The 25670-nt window shown below is 36.4% G+C and overlaps 2 protein-coding genes across 6 annotated transcripts in view; one reads left to right on the top strand and one right to left on the bottom strand.

Moving 5' to 3' along the window:
- LOC106879484 (tRNA N6-adenosine threonylcarbamoyltransferase, mitochondrial) overlaps positions 1 to 25670 on the bottom strand; it is a 106065-nt gene that overhangs the window by 8875 nt on the left and 71520 nt on the right. For 2 of the 4 annotated variants that reach the window (XM_014929078.2, XM_052970343.1), the window contains exons 4-6: positions 3081 to 3249; positions 1836 to 1935; positions 613 to 707 (exon numbers count right to left, since the gene is read on the bottom strand). In XM_014929078.2, coding sequence (XP_014784564.1) covers positions 613 to 707; positions 1836 to 1935; positions 3081 to 3169 — 284 coding nt within the window. In that variant the 5' untranslated portion in view covers positions 3170 to 3249. Of the gene's footprint in view, positions 1 to 612; positions 708 to 1835; positions 1936 to 3080; positions 3250 to 4011; positions 4360 to 25670 lie in introns of those variants that run through there. The other 2 variants (XM_052970342.1, XM_014929076.2) reach the window with 2 other exon arrangements.
- Positions 4493 to 23421, top strand: LOC106879482 (glycine--tRNA ligase). Of its 2 annotated transcripts, none has more exons than XM_052970340.1 (17): positions 4493 to 4869; positions 7164 to 7265; positions 8067 to 8166; positions 9687 to 9828; positions 10624 to 10712; positions 11685 to 11761; positions 12997 to 13142; positions 14358 to 14507; positions 15243 to 15405; positions 15664 to 15828; positions 17007 to 17119; positions 17852 to 17992; positions 18840 to 18925; positions 19096 to 19205; positions 19799 to 19892; positions 20985 to 21172; positions 22012 to 23421. In XM_052970340.1, the coding sequence occupies exons 1-17, from the start codon at positions 4552 to 4554 to the stop codon at positions 22123 to 22125; spliced, it is 2298 nt and encodes a 765-aa protein (XP_052826300.1). In that variant the 5' UTR covers positions 4493 to 4551; the 3' UTR covers positions 22126 to 23421. The 2 variants fall into 2 exon arrangements, with proteins under 2 accessions (XP_052826300.1, XP_052826299.1); XM_052970339.1 differs by having other exon boundaries at positions 4494 to 4869; positions 17007 to 17115; positions 17848 to 17992.

Here is a 25670-nt window from a genome sequence, read left to right as displayed (position 1 = left end):
GGCACATAAAAGACACCATTTCGAGCGTGGCCGTTTTCGTGCGGGTGACACGTAAAAGCACCCACTACACTCTCTGAGTGGTTGGCGTTAGGAAGGGCATCCAGCTGTAGAAACTCTGCCAAATTAGATTGGAGCCTGGTGTTGCCATCCGGTTTCACCAGTCCTCAGTCAAATCGTCCAACCCATGCTAGCATGGAAAGCGGACGTTAAACGACGATGATGATGATGATGATGATAAAGAACAAATTATGATTTAGATTTCAAACTCTATTTTAAAATAGGAAACAATTAGGATTTAAAATTTCCCAAGTTCACGACAGCTAAAGGCAATTGTCATGGTAACAACTTTGGGTGAGTTTTTGAAACTTATGCAGATTTTTTTTCCAATCATGGGGCATTGGTGGTTGTGATTGATTAGTCTTCTTGTACAGACTGATGAGACCATCTTCTGTCACACAAAGCTTTTGTGTTTTACCTGACAGACCCAACTATTGTTAAAGGAGAACTGTGACTAACCTAAATACTACATTATATAGTTTGCGATTTCTTTTTTTTTCTGTTACTCAACCAGTTCTGCCCCTGACATAATAATAATTTAGCATGCCATCATACCGATATTCTTTTGCCAATTCTTTAGCATACTGCAACCCAACAGCCAGTGACAGGGAGAGTCCGGGTTTAACTGTAACAGCAATAGCATCCACATCCTGCAAAGATTGAAATATTGTAATCTGTTAGAAAAAAAATCAGATTAACATAAAAATCCAGGCTTTTTAAAAATTTCTTTGTGGACTCAGAAGACATTGAAAAGTTTATTTGAGTTGAAAGCATTTATTCAGAAGTTATGTGACATGTTCCAAAGTAGACGTTGGGAGATGGGCAGACGATAGTAGAGAGGGGAAGTAAGAGGTGAAAGTGTAAGGTGGAATTCATCCTGATGACGAATAAATACACTAATTTGAATAACAACAACAACAATAATAATACCAGAAAAGGTAATGGATGAAAGGGGGGAAAGCAAAAAATCCACTGGGACTTTTGACTTCCAGACAGACAGGGTATTAGAGCACCAAAGGTCGGATATAGTAACCATTAGGAGGGACAAACAAGAGTGCCTAATAATCGATGTGGCAGTGCCAGGAGATCAATATATCATCATGAAAGAAAATGTTGATAAATATGGAGAGCTGAGAATTGAGATCGCTAAGATGTGGCAGTTATGAGAGTCAAACATAAAAGATATCCCTATTGTCTTCAGAGCATTGGGTTCAATACCACCCAATCTGAAAAAAAAACAACTGGAAACCTTAGAAATACCCTACAATCAGTTGTCAAGCGATGTTGGGGAGACAAACACAGACACACAAACATATACACACACACACATACATATATACGACGGGCTTCTTTCACTTTTCGTCTACCAAATCTACTCACAAGGCTTTGGTCGGCCCGAGGCTATAGTAGAAGACACTAGCCCAAGGTGCCACGCAGTGGGAATGAACTCAGAACCATGTGGTTTGGAAGCAAGCTTCTTACCACACAGCCATGCCTGTGGCTGTGTGGTAAGTTATATATATATGTATAATTTTTATCTTTTACTTGTCTCAGTTATTAGATTGTGGCCATGCTGGAGCACCACCTTGTTGAATGAATCGACCCCAGGTCTTTGTTTTAAGCCTGGTTTCCTATTCTATCAGTGTCTTTTGCTGGACTGCTAAGTTACAGGGACATAGACACACCAACACTGTCATGTGATAGAGGTGATGAACAAACACAAACATATATTTATATATGTTTCCCCTACTATTCAAAGAACAAAATTAAGGGCTTACCTCCAAGGTAACATTTGCTTCTTCAAAAGCCTTCTCCACAACACCTTCAATATGTTGCTGATGAAGTTTTTGAGCAATTGGAGGAATTATTCCTCCAAGCCTGAAAAACAAAAAATAAATACACTAAATAAAGAATTCTATTTCATTTACCTGCTTTAAAATACTGTATTTCTAACCCTACAGTATATATATATATATATAAGTATTGGATGAGATATGACGGCTCGGCCGTCTCTCCCCAGTTCTTATATTAATCATTAAAATCCAGAAATACAACAACACAAGGGATAACGGTAACAACAGATCAATAGTTTATTCTAGGTTGGTGTAGAGCCGTTTCATTCCTAGGTGAACAGGCATGCCTCTAGAATATCAAAGAAAGCTTTGACCACATGTCGGGGTCGAGTTGGGACAGCCTGAAAGAACGTCCTGTCGCCACAGCTGCTGGATGGATAAGAGATCGAACGCTATTTCTTTCTCTCCACCTCTTGCATTGCGCATGCGTGCTCGGGTACTTCCGCTGACGGCAAGTCCTTGCACATGCGCAATGGCACTTCCCAAGATGGCGGCCACACGCGCAACTACACATATATATATATATATATATATATATATATATATATATATATATATATATATATATATATATATATATATATATACATGTGTGTGAATCTCATAAATAAATCATTTCCATAACCAACCTTTGCTGCTCCACACTATCAGGCATCACCTACTCCCACCCCCACACATTCCTATCCACCTCATACCTCGAAGGTCCACCCTTAAAATACATTGTTGAAATTAGGTCAACAATGTCGCATTTTAAAATTGAAGGAAAAAGCCTTGCATATTTGTTCTTTCCTGCTTCAGGTGTGTATGTAAAATCCGTAAATTTTCAAGCAGAAAACGAGAACGCCGTAACAGTTATTGTAGTCCATGTGGGGTTTTTTAACCACTATTATGCCCAATAGGCGGGGTAAAACCCTGTAGTTATGCCCAATAGGCAAGTGACAGTTGACAAAACACGTGGACACGGAAACTACCGAGTTCAGTGTTTACTTTTCTCGAAGGACCGAGCCTTCAGGGCGATAACATTTAAGCAAAATTTAGTTGAAGGGAAATAAACGTTGAAAATAAAAAACAAACACATCCCCAAATAAGAGGTCTACGTCCAAAAAGGCTGAAACTAAACTGATTGTTGTAATAGCATAAGTGTCAATTATTTTGAATGAAGCGCCAGACCTTTTCGTAACCTGATAATTCATTTCCTGTACTTCGATTTTGTTTAACGTTACGTTGCTTTTTTGTCTTGGAGCGAAGGTCAAGGACATTATTAAAATAGAAATGTTTAACAAGATTCTCGCAGAACTTGTTCTTCGGTGATGTTTCAAACTTTCTACATATTTGAAGGCTAAAAGGAACAAACAGTATTGACTGAAAGTAAAGGGCATACAAGCATAAAATTGTCAACAATCAGCAATCAATATTAAAAGCACTAACCATAAAACGTAGTTGATTTATTTTATTTTGATAGTTTTTGTGAGCTTTCGATTATAAAAATAACAGCTAACAAAAGAAATAATAGGCTGGTTAGACTATGTTTTTTCTTTCATATCGCCAAACATTGCATATGAAAAAAAGATAAAGAGCCGCGACCTATCGCACAAAGTATTTAACCTCGATAGACCTCTGAATACCAAGAACTATATTAACCGTGTGTTTAGGTTGTAACGGTCGAAATAATTGGGGGTTTTAGGATTGTTTAGTACTAATAAGAATAAATATTATAATACTGTGGTAAGTAGCTTGCTTACCAACCACATGGCTCTGGGTTCAGTCCCACTGCGTGGCACCTAGGGCAAGTGTCTTCTACTATAGCCTCGGGCTGACCAAAGCCTTGTGAGTGGATATGTATATATATGTATGTGTATATGCTTGTGTGTCTGTGTTTGTGCCCCCCAACTTCGCTTGACAGCCGATGCGGGTGTGTTTACGCCCCCGTAACCTAGCGGTTCGGCAAAAAGAGACCGATAGAATAAGTACTAGGCTTACAAAGAATAAGTCCTGGGGTCGATTTGCTCGACTAAAGGCGGTGCCCCAGCATGGCCGCAGTCAAATGACTGAAACAAGTAAAAGAGTAAAAGAGAGAGTATGCAGCAACTAGAGTACTTACTCGATATGAGTACTAGTTTGTGAGTGAAGGGCCTCGCCCCACACGTGGCCCAGGTTGTCGACCACGGCGGCCCCTGTGTCATCACAGCTGGTTTCCAGGCCCAGAACAAGCAGTCGTTTACTTCCTGTATATTCGCCAAGAGGATGGAAAGGTCGAAAACTAGAGTATCGTGAGACTGTTGGCTTATTATGGTATAAGGATCTGGATCGGCAACTATAATCTCTTCCAATTCTGTATCGTAAATGCAAACATTGTTTGTAAGCAAGAAAATACCGGACACGATGCGACATCGGACATATGGGCGCTGCCATGATGTTGGTGGATTACCCACAATTCAACTTCCTCGAACCCGGAGCAAAATAAATTAATCAATATTTTAAAAATATTTTTCAGTTAACGAAGATTGAGTTAGAAATATTTTATCAGTCAATAATAAAATAAAATAAATCCAGTTATTCCATATTAGAATTTTAAAGTGAACCACTTTGTCCGTTGCTATAAACGTGGCTGCAATGTGCTGCTATTGAATTCACCCGGCTGATGAAATCCTATCGACAAATATTAATCTGTCGTTCTGTAGTTTGTAGTTCTATCCCCACTAGATTCCTTTTAAACTATTTACCATCTGTTGCTTGTGCTTTGTCGTCTTTCTCTCATTTCCAGACTTCAAAACCACAGCTAATTAGCTGCAAACAGTCTTATTTCAATCCTTTCCCTCTAAGACAGAAATCTTTATCAGTGAATTGGGGAAGCAAGAAGAGAAAACAAGCTTCAAGAAGAAAACTATTAAAGATGGCTTTGGAAAATCCTGAAATTGAAAAAATTCTCGCTCCTTTTAGGGAAAACGTCAAGATCCAGGTCAGTATGATTATTATTATTACTGAAGTCTGTCATTCTCCTATTTCGATGTTACCAATTCCACTTTATAACTTTGGTCTTTTTGTATTTAAGCCGACGGTAACGATCTCACCGACAACGTGGAACTTAGAAGAGCGATTTTCATTTGACAATCGCTCTGCAATTATAGAATTACTTCTGCAATTTAAAGGCTTTTTTTCTCTTTTTAAAATCTTTATTTTCTTTGTCTGTCATTGATTTGTCCCATTTGGAGGTCGATTGTGTTATCTTCTCATTGAATAGTTGAAAAAAAAATTAATAGAAAAAGCGCAAAAAAAAAAAAAATCAAGTATTTAAAAGGATAGTTTAAAAAGAAATTATAATCTCTCACTTCAAAAGAATTTATTTTTCGTTGATAATAACGGGAAAATAGGAGGTGGCGACCAATTATAGCGAAAGGTAGTGGGAATCTGTTTTCTTTTGACAGAAGGAACGATAGCGGATTGTGACGAACCTGGGAAGTGTCCGAGACTCACCTGAATGCAGTGACAAATACGATGAGCAGTTGATGCGCAAAATTATGCACCTAAGAAGACGGAAGGGTTGTTGGCTGACCCGACATCTGTTCACCTTAATCATGTGTACAGCTTCCGCTAATATATTCACAAATACATCTAGACTCGAGTAAATCACCGGAGTTTCTAACTAAAAGAAAAAATATCTTTTGCTGTTGTTGTTACTTTATTTGAGATGTGAAAACCACCCGGGTACCCTCGACGACCTGCCGCCAATTTAGGCCTTTGTCACCGACTCTATTCTCTGCTCTATGTATACATTGTATTTCACTATGATTTTGGGGTCGAAATAAAGTGAATTGAAATCGATAATGACAGAAATTAGATTTACTAATCTGTTTGCTTTTCCTCCAGATTCCTCGATATCTAATTCTGGTGTATTGTCAGTAACAGATGGTTTTTATATATTCAAGAATAAATTTAACAAATATTGAAAGAATTTAAAATGTTATCTGTTTTTCTTCGTGTTTTTTTAGACATTAAAATCGAAGTAATTATGAATAGCTAAAAACTTTTCAGTTATTTTCAATTGCATCAGACTTCGCCCAGAAATGCTGACATCAGCTTCCTTCACTGGTCGTATTGCTGTGTGAATAGTTGTTTCTCAAATTCCAGAAGCCAGGCTTATGAGTTAGAAAGGAGAGAATAAATGGGATTTTGTGACGCTCGTGTCTTAAGGAAAGACATGAACGCCACACACTCTCATTCTTTCCCTTAAGACATTAACTAGCTTTGCAACTGAAATGGCTTTCGTTGAGAATTGAAGCAAAACTTTACTTTTTAAATATTTTTGTCTACCTCTCTCACTCCCACAGTATATATATATATATTTATTTATATTAGGGCATTACTACAGAATAATGCCACACACTAGACTTCCATAATAAACACAGGCACAGACGTGGCTGTGTGGTAAGAAGTTTTACTTCCCGACTGCATAGTTCTACGTTTAGTTGCACAAATAATGCCAGGCAGGCTAAAGACTTGTGTGTGAATTTAGTGGACAAGAACTAAAAGAAGTCCACCTTGCACAAAGCCACCTTTCTCATTCGTGCTGGTGTCAGGTAAAGAGCACCTGGTACGTTCTGTGAAGTGGATGACATTAGGAAGGGCATCCAGCCATAGAAACCCAACCAAAACAGATAGTGGAGTCTGCTGCAGCACTCCAGCTTACCAGCTCCTCTCAAATTGTCCGACCCATGCCAGCATGAAAGAATACATTAAATGATGATGAATATACACACTGTTATAAGATTTGTTGGTTCACAAATTCATGAATAATGGATAACACTTTACTAAACTTACCTGTGGGTCAGGTGATGGTATCATACTATGCAACATGAGGAGCCTACCATTCCTAAAAGATCACATATATCTCATTATTGTCTTTGGTGATGCCTCCTTCCTTTTGGCTCTCAGATTTCTCCCATCCTGATGTTGTTGGTACAGAAGCTAAATCTTTTGCATTCTCATCTCTGTATCAATATTTCATCCCTCTTCACATCTCACATCAACTGGTGGTCAACTGCATCTATAATTTTGGTTTGGTTACTGGTTGAATCAGTTAATTTTACAGAATTTGTCCTGTATTTTAGGCTGTAGTCGATAATGTGGAGAAGAATGGTTTGGCTAATGGTGCAATGACCCCGTAAAAATTATGGGGAATTTAGATTCGTTATAGTCAGTTGTCATTTATATTTAACAAAAATTTGTTAATTGACATTGTAATTTATATTTTAGGGAGATTTGATTCGCAAGTTGAAAGCAGATAATGCAGCAACTATTGATGTCCAGCAAGCAGTGGCTGAATTGAAGATCCGAAAACGAGCATTGGAAGAAAAAGTACAAGTTGCTTTATTTTTACAATTTATTATTAGATCTGTTGTAAGGAAACAAATTCTTGATTTAATTAAGTATTCTTACTGATAACTCTCTCTCTCTCTCCTGTTCTGTTGTGTCCCTTGGCAAGGCAATTTGACTCTGCTTTAACCCGGTTTTGTTGGTAAAATGGATTCAGCCACTATTTAACAAGAAAGTGGTTTGCAATTGATCATTGAGGGGAAGCAACAGTCTATTTCTCTGCTATTGAACCACTGTTTTGCTAATTCTTGATTTCTTAAACAATTATAAACTTTAAAAAAAACAATGAGTTGAGAAGCTTATATATTTGATGCAGAAAATGTCTTTGGCTGGGAATCAAAATTTGTCTCCTAGATTTTCCATTTCCTGTGCAGTCCATGATGATTTTACAATAATATTGATTTCCTTTGTCTCGACATTGGGCCAATTTTTGTTGGAGTGATGGTGATGATGACTGAAAGTACTTTAGTATTTTGCTAGTACTTTATCAATCAGGAAAGTATCATGGGTAAGATCAACTCTGCTAGGATTTGAGGACCAAGAAACGTTTAGGCTGGCCTTCTGCCTCCCCTCATTCCTTACTGCTTTTTGTTTTACCATAATGTTGAATATCTGCTGAGTGTCAGGTTGTGGTTGTGTGGAGCGAAGAAACTTTAAGTATTTTCCTGGACTTTGTCTTCAACATCCAAAATTAGCCATTGATGTTGTTCACAAAGTTAACAAGGATTTTTGTGCCTCGTACTTCATTACGTTTTTCAACACAGTTTTCTTTCATTTCTTTAGGAACTTGAACTGACTCCTAAAGATGATTTTGATCGTTCAAAGATGGAAGATCTTTTAAAGCAGCGTTTCTTTTATGACCAATCCTTTGCCATTTATGGAGGTAGGCATTAATTCTTGGAGTCACTTGTTGCGATTATATGAAACAGTTAAGATTCATTGATATAAGTTTTTATTAATAATCCTATCCTGTTTCCACTCCATCTTTGGTGCTCTGATAAGTAATTAATTCTATGTGATTTTTGTACAGAGAATCATTTGTGGTTCACAGCTAGCGAAGTTGATGGTGTGTTAGTCTCCCGACCAAAGGATCACTGGTTCACATCCTGGTGTCACTGCTGACACTAATTCTTAATTCTCATTGACTTTGAACACCTCATCATGAGTTTGCCAGGACACTAGTGTTGACCAATGATTAATTTAGTTTCAGGTAAAATTTACTCAGACACAGAACCTGGAATATCCAGAGAGAGGTGGCATTGGTTCTCAGTTCCTTTTGACTTTTGAAAACTGGCCTCAATCTCTTTCACACATTCCTGTTCCTGGTTATGCAAAGGAAGACAAAACAAAGCAAAACAACAACTTCAATAGTCTTTCAGTGAATATCTTAACTGTTTAGCGCTTCAGATTATTCCCTCAAATGCAATGCACCTTTCTTCACATTTTGAATTAATTGTTCAGATTTCAATAATGTGATTATTTTTAGGTTGACATTGTAGAGTAGGTGTGAGAGGACAGATCTGGCCAGTTTGACCATAAAACTGGTAGAATATTTGGCTGGATACAGCCAGTTTAAATGCCAAAGGGTTAAAAATATTTAATAACTGGAAATTGAGGTGAACAATAAATAACATGCTGTCGGTACAAATGTCAAAAAAGAATCCTTTTGATACACTTAAATTCTGCTGCAGAGAATTTCAAATATGTACTATTTTCTGCGTTAGCAACAATTTGTAACTATTTCTAACTTTTATTTTTAATAATTTTGGCTATAATTTTTTGATTGGTTGCATAATGTCTCTTTTCTATTGTTTAATGTCCATTTTCCATGCTGGCATGGGTTGGACAGTTTGACAGGTGCTGGCAAGGTTAGGAGCCTTACCAAGTTCTGTTGTCTGTTTTGGCATGATTTCTACAGCTGGATGCTCTTCCTAATGCCAACCACTTTTTAAACCAACATATTCTTGAAAATGAACGAATGTCTTTAATATCCTGATTGTTTAAAGCAAAAATAAACAAATAACTTGAATGTTCCAGTGAAGTCAATAAAAGATGGCATGATGTGTGTATTATTACACCCATCATGGATAACAACAGTTTCTTCAGTGTTAGCAAATTGTGATGTTAGACTGGATAAATAGTGACGGGAGAAACTGCGTCCGTTCTTTTACTTTTTTTAGCAGTAAACAAATTATGACTGTTGATGCTGTGTATGTGTGTTTGTGAAATGTTTAATGGTTAACATGAATGCAATTCGTAAACAAACCGAAGTCATTACAGGAACCAGGAAATTAACAGAGAGAATTTACAGGTGAAACTGTTGTTGGTGATTAGTGGCTTTGTTATGGGGTCCTGCACCTGAATTCCCAGTTTTTATGTTGTCATTACTATTTGTTTTTGTAGGGGTGAATGGGTTGTATGACTTTGGTCCTATGGGCTGTGCAGTGAAAGCAAACCTTCTGCAAGCATGGCGGAATTTTTTCATTCTGGAAGAACAAATGCTGGAATTGGACTGTGCCAAGTTAACTCCTGAAGCTGTCCTTAAGTAAGTATATACACACATGCACATGCATACATGCCATTATCATTCAGTGTCTGTTTTCCATGCTGGTATGGGTTGGACAGTTTGATAGAATCTCATTAGCTTGAGAACTGTTGGCAAAGTTTCTCTGACTGATTGCCCTTCCTATCACCAACAACTTCACATAGTGTACTGGGTGCTTTTTTCCATGGCATCAGCACCAGTGAGGTCGCCAAGTAACTCATAAGACAAGATCCTTAGACAGAGTTGGAAGGTTTAGTATTGAGGGAGGTAGATGTGTATGAGGGAGAGGGAGCAGGAATGTGTGTATTGCTGCAGAGGAGATATATGGCTACTCCAGCAGGAAAAGGAAGAAAGACAAAGATGAGGTATTAGGGCATACAAAACGGTGGATAGAGAGAGAATAGGAGCAGGGAATCAAGGAAAGCTGGTTGGATGGGTTTACGAGAGGAGAGATGAGGACAAGTAAAAACAGGGGGATGGAGAGTAAAGAAAGGTTTGTGTAGAGAAGAACAGTGTAAAAGCAGAGGAAGGAGAGAGAAGATACAAAGTGACAGAGGACAGGTATATAGGGGTGGATATAGTAAGAAAAAGGGGTGTTGATGGTAGATATCAGAAGGGTTATGGGAAAGGGTAGAAAGATGTCTGTTTGACTTATAACTCTCTAATATTCCTTCAATGATCTAATTTTGCAAATCTATTCAATTCATCCTGTCGAATGTTTAAAAAACAGATGGAAAACTTATATTTTCTCCTTCGGATGTTATAGTCTAACATCTTTTTGTTGTATTTAACTAGGGCCTCTGGTCATGTTGACCGTTTTCAAGATTATATGGTAAAAGACTTGAAGAATGGTCAGTGTTTCAGAGCTGATCATTTGATTGAAGGTAAATTCTACAGAATTTTATTTTATTTACTTAATTTTTTGTTATTCCAGAACTTATATTGTTATTAACTTAATGAAATAATCAATTGAAACTGTTTTACTTAAAATTTTGTTTTTTTTCATTGTCTGTGAGAAAACTGTTTCACACTCTGGGCCAGAAACGATCCTACAAAGTCTTGGTGTATTAATCTTAGGAAATGTTGGTGTGTTATGATTATTATTATTATTATTATTATTATTATTATTAAGGCAATGAGCTGTCAGGATGGTTGTAGCTCAAGGGGTAAAATGCATAGCAGCATTTCATCCATCTTTTCATTCTGAGTTCAAATTTCACTGAGGTCCACCTTGCTTTTCATCCTTTTGGGGGCAATAAAATAAATACCAGTCAAGTACTGGGGTTGATGTAATCAACTTACCCCTCCCCTAAAAATCTGCTGGCCTTGTGCCAAAATTTGAAACTATTTTCAACTTATCCAGATAAAGCACCAGTTGTCTTCTACTATGGCCTTGGACTGACCATTGTCCTGTGTGTGAAATTTAGTAGAAAGAAACTGGACAGAAGCCCTGTGTGTGTGTGTGTGTGATTACTATTTTAATGTTTGTTTTTCCATCTTTGCATGGGTCGAATGGAATTCATTCAGGGATATTTTCTATGGTTGGATTCCCTTTCTGTTGCCAACCCCCACCTGTTTCCAGGCAAAGTAGCTCCCCCCCCCACAAATACTATAGACCTTGCACCTATAGTAGAAAGAATTATCATTATTATTATTATTAAAGCTGCAAGCTGGCAGTATTGTTAGCATGCTGAACAAAACACTTGGTGACATTTCTTTCGGCTCTTTATGTCCTGAGTTCAAATTCCACCATTGCCAACTTTGCTCTCCATCCTTCCAGGGTTGATGATGGTGTTGACTGTTCTCTTCCTCTCAAAATCAGAAAACAATTGTTGTTGTTGTTGTTGTTGTTACAGCTCATCTAGAGAAACTTTTGGAAGACAAAAAGACTCCTCAGAACACCAAGAATGAAATCAAACAGTTACTTCCAAAGGTAAGTGAAAAAGAATCCTTTTGTGGCATATTGAATGTGATATCAGGTGTTTGAGCAATAAATTACTTAAAATTTAGTAGAGCTTGGAGAAGGTAGGGTACCCCTTGATAAAAATAATTGTTTTATATACATCTCTAATTAGTATATCAGTTTCATTACTCAATAAAATAAAAGCAAGAGTTTTTCCAAATTTTCAGGGGTCCCTGCCCTCAGCAAAACCATGAAAGGGCAATACTTGTACCGAAACCTTTCACTGTCAATGGCATAAAGAATAAACTATAGAATTGCATTTCAGGAGATATGCAGACATATAAATCTCTAGATGCAGTTCCAAATTCTGCAGAGGCTGTCAGCTTTCCTGTTGAATTCTGAAATTATTTGCAACAACCTCCTGGCTTTCCACTCCTGATTTGTATTAAAAGTAGGAGCCATCATCATCATCATCTTACTGTGGAACCTTGATCAGCTTTGGCTGTGAAATAACATTAAACTGATGGTTAAAAACTGAATGTCTTGTATTATTCAGGTTGCTATGGTGACTGGTTGTTTTATGGGAGAAGATGCTTTTATACCCAGAATATCTTTGGATGCCATAGTTTTTGTTTTGTGTCGTAACATAAAAGTGTTCTGTAGAACTTTATGTTGGAAGTATGTAGAATCTTCTAGATAGACAAAGATTACATTCAGAAACACTAGTGGAAAAGGAATTTTGCCACATACTAGAGGAAGTGGCTAAGAATAGAGTTGACCAATATCTCACATAAATTCATCCAGCTACACAAACAAACACACATGCTTATATTTGCTTGTTCATATTTACATCTATCTTTCCATGCTAGCATGGGTTAGGTGACTGTGTTATTAAGGCATTGTTTTACAGCTGGATGCCCTTCCTGGTGCTAACCCTTCGCTGTTTGTCAAGTAGAGGATCTCTTATTCCTCATGTCTTTGGAAGCATAAATTGAGTGGGAAATCTATTGACAGGAGACGTGCCAAGAAAACATGGGGCGAACATCATTGATTTTTGAATGAGTGAGTGGCAGATGTAAGCAGACACACACACACATACACACATGGTGTTACGATTGTGAAGTGAACTTCTTAAACATTTCCTCATGTTGTATGATGTACAGAGATAACAGAGTGGAAGACTGGATTTCTTTCATTTTTCAATGGAACTGGATAATAATATTTACATTTTATTTCATTAATGGTTTTTTTTTTCCTTTTGAAAGATTGATGGAATGAGTAAAGATGATATGAGGGACTGCATGCGTCAGTATGCAATGAAATCCCCAGTTAGTGGCAATGATCTCACGGATCCTATGGAGTTTAATTTAATGTTTGCTACATCCATTGGACCAACAGGTCAGCTGAAAGGGTAAGAAAACCTGGATTTATTTTTAATCTCTTCTCTTATCCAAGATTCTGTTACTGCTTATCTTAGAATGAAAGATTTACAATTCTAGCTGAAGACTTTTTATAAATATGGCACCTGAAGATGGATAACACATTGATGATATAAACACAATGGAGTCAGAAGGACATTATTCTATAATATAAATATACCAGTTGCATACTGGGGATCGATCTAATCGACTGGCCCCCTCCCCAAAAATTTTGGGCCTTGTGCCTAGAGTAGAAAAATAGAAAAGATTATTCTATAACAGTGTGATAGGTTCATACTGAAGTCCTCGTTAATATCATAGTATTAATGAAATGTTAATGAAGATGATTGTGGTGCCATTCGTGATTAGAGAGAGATTATTCTTATATTGCTGGGAGGAACATTAAGAGTTGGTTTAAATAGTTGAACATGTGACAAAGTGCTTAGTTTGATGTCTCACTCTTTTGAATTGTAATTCTGCTGCAATCCAGAAGGATCCATTCTAAAAGATATAAATGGTGCAATGTTGGCATTCTTGAAGAGAGTATCAAAGCGATCAGAAAATTTTGTTTTTTCTTTCAGAACCTTAAATTGAATTAGCTCCTCCCCTCTCTTTTTTTTTCTTAACCCTTTAGCATTTAATTCAGCCATATCTGGCCTCTCACACATGCTCAACAATGCCATTCTAAAAATAACTAGTCACATCATTGAAATCTCAATGCTACAAGATAATGCATGACTAATTCAAAACAATGTGAATAAATAAATTCACCGTTGATGGTGAATAAATTGGCAGAGAAATAAACTGAATGTTTAAGCGTTTAAGTTAGGAACGAAGCCATTGCCCATGACTCTCTCCAAGACTTCAAGAAGGAAGGAACAAGATATTCCCAAACTAGTAATCTGGTTCAATTTCTTGCAACAGTCTGGTCTTTGTTAAAGTTACCCACTGAAGTTAATGAGCTGATAGATTAGTTGGATCGTCCAATTAGGATGGCAGGATTGGAACTCATGATGCAAAAAGCCAGAAAATTATTGCAAGACATTGTATCGATTGCAACTTTGAGTTTAGTCCTTTCAGATTATTGAGTACCAGTAATGTATTAGGGATTTTTAATCAGTTTGTTATTCACCTCTTGTCTTAAAAATGTATCCTTCATCTTCATTACAAGAGAAAAAAAAAATTACTTGCCTTATTTATATTTGTAGATACCTTCGACCAGAGACAGCTCAGGGTATTTTTGTTAATTTCAAACGTTTGCTTGAGTTTAACCAAGGCCGTCTGCCATTTGCTGGAGCACAGATTGGAGACTCTTTCCGAAATGAAATTTCTCCTCGATCTGGTTTGATTCGAGTACGGTGAGTAAAGTTGATGAATTTATTGTTCAAGGGTTCATTATGGTTATGATGATGATGATGTGGGTTTGTTGAACATTAACAGCAAAGGATATGAGAAGATCAGGGTGACATGCCGTGCTTGAGGAGACCTATTGGGTCAAGTGCATCAACATCAATATCAAATCAAATCAAATCACAATCAAAGGGAAATTGTAGTTGTGACCCTCATGCCAGTGGCACGTAAAAAGCACCTTCTGAACATGGCTGATGATGGGCTTCTTTCAGTTTCCATCTACCAAATCCACTCGCAAGTCAACTCAAGGCTATAGTATAAGACACTTGGCCAAGATACCACACAGTGGGACTGAACTCAAAACCACATGGTTGGGAAGCAAACTTCTTAACCACAAACCCATGCCTGTACCTTTAGGCTTATAAATAGTGCAGGGAATATGAAATCGATTTAAACACTATGGAAAAACACACCTCAAGTTTGTTTCCTTGATGTAACATATAAGGTAACAGCTTCATATATTTGGAGCTGTCACTCCATTTTGCTTCCTCCAGTTTGTCTAAAACATGCTGTCCTCTTATTCCATCGATGGTTGAGTAAGCATCCATCTTTATATTGTTTCTCAGTAGTGTCTTGGAACTTCCTCTCATTGATATTCCAGTTGAAATTCACTCTGTTCAAGTTAAATGTTTATGAATTGCTGCCAAACTATTGAAAAAGAATTTTTTTTTGGTTTATTTCAGAGAATTTACAATGGCTGAAATTGAACATTTTTGTGATCCGTCTGACAAACGTCATCCCAAATTCAGTAACTTAGCTGACATGACGGTCAGTCTTTATTCTGCTTGTAACCAAATGGATGGCAAGTCACCAGAACCACGCAGACTTGGAGATGCTGTCAAGAACGTCAGTAGATTTCTATTTTTGCATCATGATTGTACATATGTCCTTCCATAACACTTGTCCACAGTCAAATATTGTCAACATTTGTCTATAGCATAAACAAATCTGGGGAATATAAATTAATGTGCTGATCTGTTTAGGGATTGTTTCAGCCAATTCGGGGTCAACATGTAAACAATATTGATGTTTAGAGTTTCGTTAACTTGAATGAGAGAAGTAAAATAAAAAATTTTGTTTTGTTGTTGTTTTTCTCTTTAACAGAAGTTGATTGCCAATGAAACTCTTGGATACTTCATGGGTCGTATTGCACAATTTATGTTCAGATGTGGTGTTGATCCCAAGAAGTTTCGTTTCCGACAGCATTTATCTAATGAAATGGCTCATTATGCTAAAGATTGCTGGGATGCTGAATGCAAAACATCTTATGTAAGTTTCCTCTCATTTGCAGTTGATTCAAATTTCTCTGCATTTTTATTTAGTTGAACTTTGATATGTGAAAACAAACACACAAATACACCAATCCCAGTTGATAGTCTTCTTCCTCTGTTCTTTCTCTGGCTGCTACAAGATTTCTGTTTCTCTAAATTTACAAGTTCCAGGCTATCTTCTCCAAGACATAATTCATGTCTCTATCTCATGCTAAATCCTATAACGAGGGTTCCTTTTTCACTAATCCTTTTCTTCCCCCTGAATTCCCTTCCACGGAACATTTCCCCCTTTCCATACAATTTTTAACTCCTTATCTACAGCAATTGAAACTAAACTTCCAATCCAACATAATTGTTGATGCACAAGGTTGCACATTTAAAGGAGAGAATTATACTTGCTGGAATTAGTCCCAATATACATCTGGTACTTGTATCAACTTTGGAAGATTAAAAGGCAGACCCTAGCAAGAGATGGAACTAAATATTCTTAAAAACCTTTTAATGTAAATAATATATTTTCTCATGTTGTGGAATGCCTTCAAGGCTGTACGAAAATTTGGTGAATGCAATTAAACAACAAGCCAATGAAAAGATTTTCCCTCAAATGAAAACTACAGCAGTATGCCTTTCTATGGTATATATTCATATATACAATATCATCATCATCATCATCATTTAACATTTGTTTTCCATACTGGCATGGGTTGGACAGTTTGACAGGAGCTGGCAAAGCTGGGAGTCATACCAAGCTCTGTTGCCAGTTTTGGCATAATTTCTACAGCTGGACGCCCTTCCTAATGCCAACCACTTTACAGAACGTACAGGGTGCTTTTTATATGGCACCAGCACTGGTGGTTTTGCAGCTAAATTCCTCAAATCTACTAATATCTTTTAGACTCTATACTTTAGCAAAAATTTTACACCCAAACAAAACTGTAATCTGGTTTCAATCCCTAATTGGAACTGTTTCATATATGTCCTTATTGGTGTTCTTAGAATTTGCATGGCTATCACAGGGTCCCATATCCTTATCAATATGCAATTTAAAGCCTGTGAAAGACATCATCATCATCATCATCATCATCCACCCCAATCCAGTTTCTCTGTAGCTTTTGCAAAGGTAAAAAAATGATTTAAGGTGTATTGGAATAAAGCTTTTGATGTTCTTTGTTTCAGGGTTGGGTAGAATGTATTGGCTGTGCAGACCGTTCTTGTTATGATTTGACACAACACACGAAAGCAACTGGAACAAAACTGGTCGCAGAGAAAAGGCTGGCAGAACCAATATCCTTACACGTGGTTTTTACAGACAACAGTTCTGTTGTAGCTTTACTATTTTTATATTTTAGATATAAAAAAACCCACAAAAACAATGTTGATATTAGATTCCGTTGAGGTCGGCTTTGCCTTTTATCCTTTCAGGTTTGCTAAAATAAATACCAGTCAGGTATTGGGGTCATTGTAATCGACTAGCCCCACCCACTCCCCACAAGTTTCAGGCCTTGTGCCTATAGTAGAAAGGATTATGATTTATTAACTTTCTGGTTTGGTGTCCGAGATAAGAAATATCAACTTTTGGCATTCCTGTAAAGATTTGGTCTCAGTGCTTAACTCTCGTTCCTGAAATGTTCAGCTGAAGAGTGGCATCGGTAGAATGGTACTGGCATGGTTGTGGTGTTAGGGGTTCAGTCCCACTTTACAGCACCTTAAGTAAGTGCCTCTTCTAGTATAGCCTCAGGTTAATTCATGTCTGGTGAGTGAATTTGGGAGATGGAAACTGTGTGGAAGCCCATCGTGTGTGTGTGTTGATGTTCCTCGTTGACATTTTGAATGGCCACTCCATTCAGACGTCTCAAATATACAATCCCTTACTTGAAAACAGTTAAAGGGTTGGTGACAAGAAGACCATCCGGTTGTAGAATCCGGCCTCAAATAATCCCTTTCCAGCCCTTCCTACTGTAGGAAAATGCTTAAACAAACAAACCTGCAAGTTATAAATTTCTTGACAGAAACCACAAAACCATTGATGTTGTAGAATGTCAGCCCCAAAAGGGAGTCATTGGAAAGGTGTTTCGCCAAAACGCCAAAAGCATTTGTGACCATCTCACCTCAATGACTTCAAAAGATCTCTTGGCTCTTGATGCCGGTCTTAAAGAGAAAGGGTAAGTTAGGCTTTGATTTTATTTTCATTTCTTCTTTCTAAATATTGAAGGTCAGCTCTAGAGATTAATGCTCGTGTTTATCTAAAAGCTTGATACATAGAATATTCAATAATAGTGCTCCAGTATGGCTTGGGCCACTAGCAGGTACCAGTAAAAGTGTATAGAGTTAGGATTACTTAGTGCTTCCCTCACATAGGTTGGTGCTCTATAACTGGGTGTAGGCCTGGCTGTTGGGGTTAACAAGTTTCTTTCACATTCATGTGCTTCCAGGTTTTATCTACCAGAGTTTTCAGTTAACCAACACTTTGTGTGGAATTTGGTGCTTCGAAACTCTGTGGATGAAAGCTCATCTTGTGTGTGTGTGTGTGTGTGCTGCAGATGCTTATCAACAAAGGATAAAACAAAAGTCTCTGGAAAAACTGGTGCTTTATGACTAAATTTCTCAAAATATTTGTTCTGTGATAAGTTACAGACAGACCTTTGTTGCTTTTGCTGTCAGAAATGCAGCGAATCAATGATTGGTTCATTGGAAAGCTGGAGCCAACAGTGCTGTTGTTCATCAAAACTTTTAATTGGTGCCACAGGTGAGAAATGGACTGAAGCAGTTGGAGATCATCTTTTGAACATAAATCACAAGTTTAATCATTTTATTGTTGTTGTTGTTGTTGTGTGTTGGATCCTGTCAAACAAAGAACAACATAAACAGCTAGAAAAAAGAAAGAGAAAACATTTGCTCCCACAAAAAGCATCCTGTTCAGGCTATAACTGTACAAATAGATATTAAATGGGGTTTTAGATATGTATTTTAAATAAATTTTTGTTTCTCATTGTTTTATTTTCTTTCCAGAGAAGTGCCTATACAGGTGAAAGATGAAGAATATATTCTAAAAACAGAAATGGTTAATATAAAATCTTACCAAAAGACTGTCCATGGTAAGTTGATTTTGTTTAATACATGAAATTGAGTCTTCTAAAACACTCGAAACTGTTTTACTAAAAATGGTACCAAACACCCCACTCGTTTCATAACCTTTCTCTCCTCTTAACAAACGATGTAGTATTGAATATATGTTTATTAATTTTCTTTTTAAATTATATTTCAGTGGAAGAATTTGTGCCGTCAGTTATTGAGCCTTCATTTGGAATTGGTCGTATAATGTATTCTATATTTGAGCACAATTTCCATATTCGGGAAGGTGATGAACAACGTACTGTAAGTGAATTTCTTTTTTCTTAATTTCTCGATTAAGTAATCAACTCTGGAAGTGTTTCAATTTAAAAAGAAAGATAAAATATAATTTTGTAGTATCCTAAGTACTCTTGTACTCTACTCTTTCTGTTAAATTATTTTAACGAGGCTCATATTTGAAGAAGTGAGAGTCAATTAGATGAGTTGGCCTGATACACTACTGGCACTTATTTGCACCTCAGCTAGATTTCAACTCTCAAAGCTAAAACTAATTATTATTATTATGCATTTAACCTAATGTTCCACTGTTTCACCCATCTCCATTGGTCTAAACAATTATAAGTTTATATCCTGTTGGAGCTTGTATGAAAGTTTAGCTCCATGAATATCAATTATGGGAATATTTCATGTGATCCAGTGTTTTATCAGATTGTAAACCTTTTTTAAAATTTGTCTTGTGGAAGAATGGTTTTCTAAAGTTACTCATATTTGATTGTAATGGTGCGAGCTGTCAGTTGTGTGTTTAAAGATTTACAAGTTTTTGTTTTCAATTTGCAACATTTTACACCCTAAAACTGTAAAGTTATGAAATTGGATCAAATTCGATTTTGTTTCAGTATTTGAGTCTCCCTGCAGTCATAGCTCCGTACAAGTGTTCTGTCCTGCCTCTCAGCAATAATGCAGAGCTACAGCCTTTTGTGAAGTCCTTATGTAAGTAGAGAACAGATTTTAACAAGTCAAGTAATCATGCTAAGGTTCTGTCATTGGATCACATTTGTTTAGAAGTGGATATATATATACAAAGACGTCTTTGTATGGGGAAACTAGACCTTACCCTTGTCGTTTTGGTATCAGTTCATCTCCTCCATAGCAACACAACTATCTCGGTCCCCCTCTTCTACTTTAAGCTCTCACCTGGCACACATCCACTTCCCTCTGCAAGTTACTTGCTGACTTCACCAGTGCTGGTTCCACATAAAAAGCACCCAGCACACCCTGTGCGCCATCTAGCTGTAGAAACTATGTCAGAACAGACAAATAGGACTTGGTGTAAATCATTTGCTTGCTAGCATCTGTCGAACTGTCCAACCCATGCCAGCATGGAAAACAGATGTTAAAACATTCTGGAACTATTGTTGGACAAAATATATTTTCTACAAACAAAACTTAGTGTTATTATCATTTGTATTTATTTCCTTTAATATTTTGTTTAACTTTCACCAGCTCTACATGTATTGTGTATTGTTAGTTTTGCCAACTGAGTAGAATAAACTTTGCCGAAGAGTTTTAATAAGACCAAAATATGTCTCCCGCTTTCACCAGTTCACTTTTTTAAAGACCAGATCTACCTCAATATATTGTCCTAAAATTTCAACCAACTGATTGTATTGGAGTTATTTCCCTTGCTCAATTTTTAGATTTAAATCCTTCAGGAAAGAAATTCAGTGTACCAATTGGTTTGACAATCTCCGTTTTCAGTTTTACCATTTATGTGAGACTTTAATGTAATTGGATAAGCTAAGGTTTTTGTTTAACCATTTCTGTCAACACTGAATGGAATTCCTAGAGTTAAGTATTCACAAGTGAAGTCACAGCAGAGTCTTGTAATTGAAGTTAGGCTGACAAAAAAGACACTTATGTACCTTACTGAAAATGCTGTCATAAGACTCGAATGCAGGACAATGTATTCTGTAATCTAAACCCTTTTGAATTATTTACATTTTATGAGAAACTCTTCATCGTAAAACTAATTAACTAATTGCTAAAACAGCCTTTTTTTATTTGTTTGTTTGTTTACTACAGCTCAAGAATTGGCAAAGATTGATGTTTCCCATAAAGTTGATGATAGCAGTGGCTCAATTGGACGGCGCTATGCTCGAACGGATGCTATAGCTATACCATTTGGTATCACAATTGACTTTGATACATTGAAAGAACCACACACTGCTACACTCCGAGAGAGAGATTCCATGAAGCAAATTCGAGCTCCGGTAAGAATTATCTTTAACTGTTTTGCTACCATGCTTTTGTTGAATTACACTGTTTTGTTTCAATTAAGTTTGAAGAATTTAGTAAAATAACTTTAATATTATGCTGGTGTTTGGAACACAACTTGAAATTTTGGCAGAAGGTCTTAATTTGAATCACTTTAAAACCAGGGGTTTATATCACAGAACCAGGGACAATCTGAGATGGTGTAGAAAGGGTTAAAAAGGAATAAAGTTGCTTTTATTGAAAAGATCCCAAACAGTTGAAGGAATCCGGGGTAGAGGTAGACCCAGGAAGACATGGGATGAGGTGGTGAAGCATGACCTTCAAACGTTGGGCCTCACAGAGGCAATGACGAAGGACCGAGACCTCTGGAGATATGCTGTAACTGTGAAGACCCGGCAAATAAAGTGAGTTCACAGCTGTAACCTACACCAGTTTCGCATAACCAGCCCCAGCCCCCTCTGGCCCCTGTGCCAGCGGCACATAAAAAGCACCTACTACACTCCACGCTCTCTAAGAAAATAATCAACAAGAAAGACATCCAGCTGTAGAAACCAGGCCCAAGCAGAACAATGGAACCTGGTGTGACCACTGGTCACCTTGCCAGCTCTTGTCAAATCGTCCAACCCATGCCAGCAAGAAAAACAGACATTAGACAACGGTAGCAACAAAATACCAAAGTTGTTCACCATTGACTGATATCCTTGACCATTTCGTCTCTAACTTTATTCCTTTCTTTCAACTCATTATTAGAATTTCTTTTGTTTTACATCTCTATATATTCATTAAAATCTATTTTTATTTAAGATTTTTTTTTTTATTCCTTTCTCATCCACAGCTTGCTGATTTACCAACGATTGTGCAAGCATTAGCGACTGGCAGACGAGACTGGCAAAGTGTTCTTGATAATTATCCTTTGTTTGAGCAGCAGGAATCATCAAAAGAATGTTGAATTGCCAAAACGGAACCAAATTTGTTTATTGATGTCATGTGTTGGTAAAAGAAAGCTCTTAATTTTCCTGGAATCATGTGAACCAGGGATTGAATTCTTGGAGATCTGAAACCAATGATGCTCCTCTTCACCGATTGTGATATAAAATAAATTTCAGCTGCTTCAAATATTATTCACAAACTTTCTAAGGAATATGTCCTGCCTTATAAATAGAATCATAAAATATTCCATAAATTCTGTGTTCATAGTATTTATGGATTCTGTTTTTATTCAGGTTTTTGGATCATGAAATTACTATCTTGTTATGAGGTTTGTTGGACTCAAATAAAACCATTTTCCGAGACACTGATGTCAATCAAACTTTCTTTCTTTCTTTTATATTCTAAAAGATACTTCAATAAATAGTTGACAGAATTCTTTCTTTGACTGATATTATTTTCAGAAATAGAAATAATCTCAAAAGTAAACAACTAAGTTTTTAAGCTTTTTTGTCTTACAGATATTTTATTGTTCTACAAAAAGACTTTTATACTTGTTAAGAAATCTTTGTTTTGATTTAATTTGGAATTCTTATTGATCTCCTCAATGATTTGGTAACAATAAAGGTGACAACACAAACAAACATCAAATGATGAGTGACTATCATCATCATCATCATCATCATCACAGAGCATCTGAACAATTCAAAAGGTTATTATTAACGGAACCTCTTCTTTCCCTTTTTCTTTCTTAACTATTGTATAATATGTCATTAGAATTATTTATAAAAACTTAACTTCACAAATACAGCACTGAAATTACAGAGGAAATAATTGATGTAATTGGTAGCTCTAAACCTCAAGTGCTTATTTCTTTTCTGTATATTCGGCAATAATTGAAACATTTATGGTTTCAATTTGCTCAAAGTTTTGGGTTTGAGAAAGATTCAAGAACAGATATCTAAATGTTTGTCCAAAACATGGTACTTAAAGGGGGGGGGGGGGGCAAGACACAAAGTGCCAGAGGCTTGACCTATTCTGACTTTATCTTGCAACAATAAAGGAAATGTAAAATAGCAATTAGAACATATTTAGAAAGGAACAGGAAGGAAGTTATTTCTTTGAGGAGTAAATAGGCTCCAGTTCCAAACTAAGCTAGATTCAATTTTCTTCTCTCCTGAATGTTTTTAACTTTATATCTTCTATATTCAAAATAGAAACCTTATATTAAATACCAGTCATACATTAGGATCGATTCTGTCAAACATATCAATTGTTTTCTTTTACAACAGAATAATAAAGAATGGTTGATGCAAAATAGTTTGAGTTTGTTCTACGTTTTCTATGTTCGTTGTTGTTGTTGCAAGTGATTTTTGATATGTATATGTTTGTGTGTCTGTGTTTGTCACCCCACCATCACTTGACAACCGATGTTGGTGTGTTTATGTCCCCATAACTCAGTGGTTTGGCAAAAGAGCCCAATAGAATAAGTATTAGGCTCACAAAGAATAAGTCCCGAGGTCAATTTGTTCAACTAGAGGTGGTGCTGCAGCATGGCCGCAGTGAAATGACTGAAACAAGCAAAAGAATAAAAGAATGTTTTTTTCCTTTGAACAGAAAAGAATGGATCCATCTGATGGGTTTCCAATCTTAATTGATTCTTATCAGAAATAGGAAACCATTTGAACTGTTACCGTGGAGAGAAATATAGTCACAAAATAGAGTTTATTTGACTGATTAGTTTGTTGACATCAATTGTGCTATATTAGCAAACTGAATGAATTGGTGGAAAACATTCACCACATTTAAAGACTCTGTACAGCTGTTGGATGTATTTCTCTCTTTGTGTAGAACAAATGAAAATCTATTCCCCCACTGACTGGCTCCCTGTGCCGGTGGCATGTCAAAAGCACCATCCGAATGTGGCTGATGCCAGCATGGAAAATGGATGTTAAATGATGATGATGATGGTGAATGAGAATTAGACAAGATTTGAAATCCGTCAGGAATATTTAGTTGTTGTTGATGGAAAAGACATTTGTTTGCAATTGTCACAATATAGCAACAGTCCAGGTATTTTGTATCAAATAAATTAAACTAACAAACAAGCAAACAAACAAATAAATGAATAAAAAAGTTTCCCTGTCACCCCTGGTTACACCGAGAGCTAATTCTGTTGGATGTCTACATACATGACTGATATAGTCAGACAGTAAAAGACTTCTGTAAGGACCAACAGACAATTATTCTCTGTTAGTGTTGTCTAAATTCCAATGGAGGATCTTGTTTCTTAGAGATTAGCCGTTTCTTTATTGTAGAAATTTAAAGAATATAAATAGAACATATAAACATAACTTACATATATGTATCTAGGATCACATAAATGTGGAGACTGAAAGATTTCTACAGCATGTATCTTATACAGCCATGTGGCTCTGCACATAGGCCAATAGCAATATCTGGACCTATAGATGTAAATATGTCAGCTATCAAATATATTTTTTGCACAGATTACTTATAAATGAAACATCTTGTGTAAAGAAAGTAAACATTACAACAAAGTTATTTATAGTTGACATGAAGATTATGGACATATTGGGGTGTAATCCAAGATCAGCAACTGATTGTGGCAGCTGTTGTAGCCATTCCTTTTCTGATAAATCACACATAATTTAGCAAAAATGTAATAAAACAAGAAATGTTGAAGAAATACAAATCTTATTCTTCGAAATATTTTCTAAAATCTTCATCTGATAAATTTTTTCATTTTCTGAAATGTTATTTTTGAAAAAACATCTTATTACTTGAAAGTTGAGGACTGAGGTTTCTTTTGGTAAGGTATAGTCTTTATTCAAAGCAGCAAGAAATGGGATGTGATGGTGTTCATTGTCTTTCCCAAAACCAGCAAGGATACAAGTGAAGATGTTTCATCTGGTAATTGGAAGCAGGTTGTTGTTTAATTCCTGATTGAGCAAACTTGTGATGAAATGGACTCCACCCATGGCCATCTCAATTTTTTTTTTGGCATAATGTACCTTGGACAATATTATCCAATGTGTCTTTACCATGGGTAGGGTGCAATTTGAGAGAGACTTGGTTGCATTTTTAACAAATCGACTGCTTACATAAAGATGTCGAGTCAACTGGGTTGGTTTTTAACCTTCTATTCAAAGGCATAAGAAAATTATTTATACTGAGACAAAGCTACAATTGAGATTCTGTGATATTCATGCCTTTCTTAGTTATGTAAGCAGAGTGAATTGGATTTAACTGAGAACTGAAACCAAATCACAGACTTGACTCCAAGAGTTTGTTTCTTCCCTAGCAATCTTTGTACTGAGGAAATATTAATACAAAATCACGGATTTTAGTGAGAAATGGCTATATTGATTGAATCAAATATCAGTCTTTATGGAGGGGTGGAAAAAGATTAAAACTGAAGAAGATTTGAACTTAGAATATAGAGAGACAAAGCTACATGCTTGAAAAAAAAAAAAAAAGCATTTATTTAAATATTCTACCATTTCTGCTGTTCCACTAACTTAGAATAAATAGAAAATAACAAAA

Source organism: Octopus bimaculoides, chromosome 9 (assembly GCF_001194135.2).
Source record: "Octopus bimaculoides isolate UCB-OBI-ISO-001 chromosome 9, ASM119413v2, whole genome shotgun sequence".
In the NCBI taxonomy this organism is placed as follows: Eukaryota; Metazoa; Mollusca; class Cephalopoda; order Octopoda; family Octopodidae; genus Octopus; species Octopus bimaculoides.
This window is presented reverse-complemented; position numbering and strand designations above follow the sequence as displayed.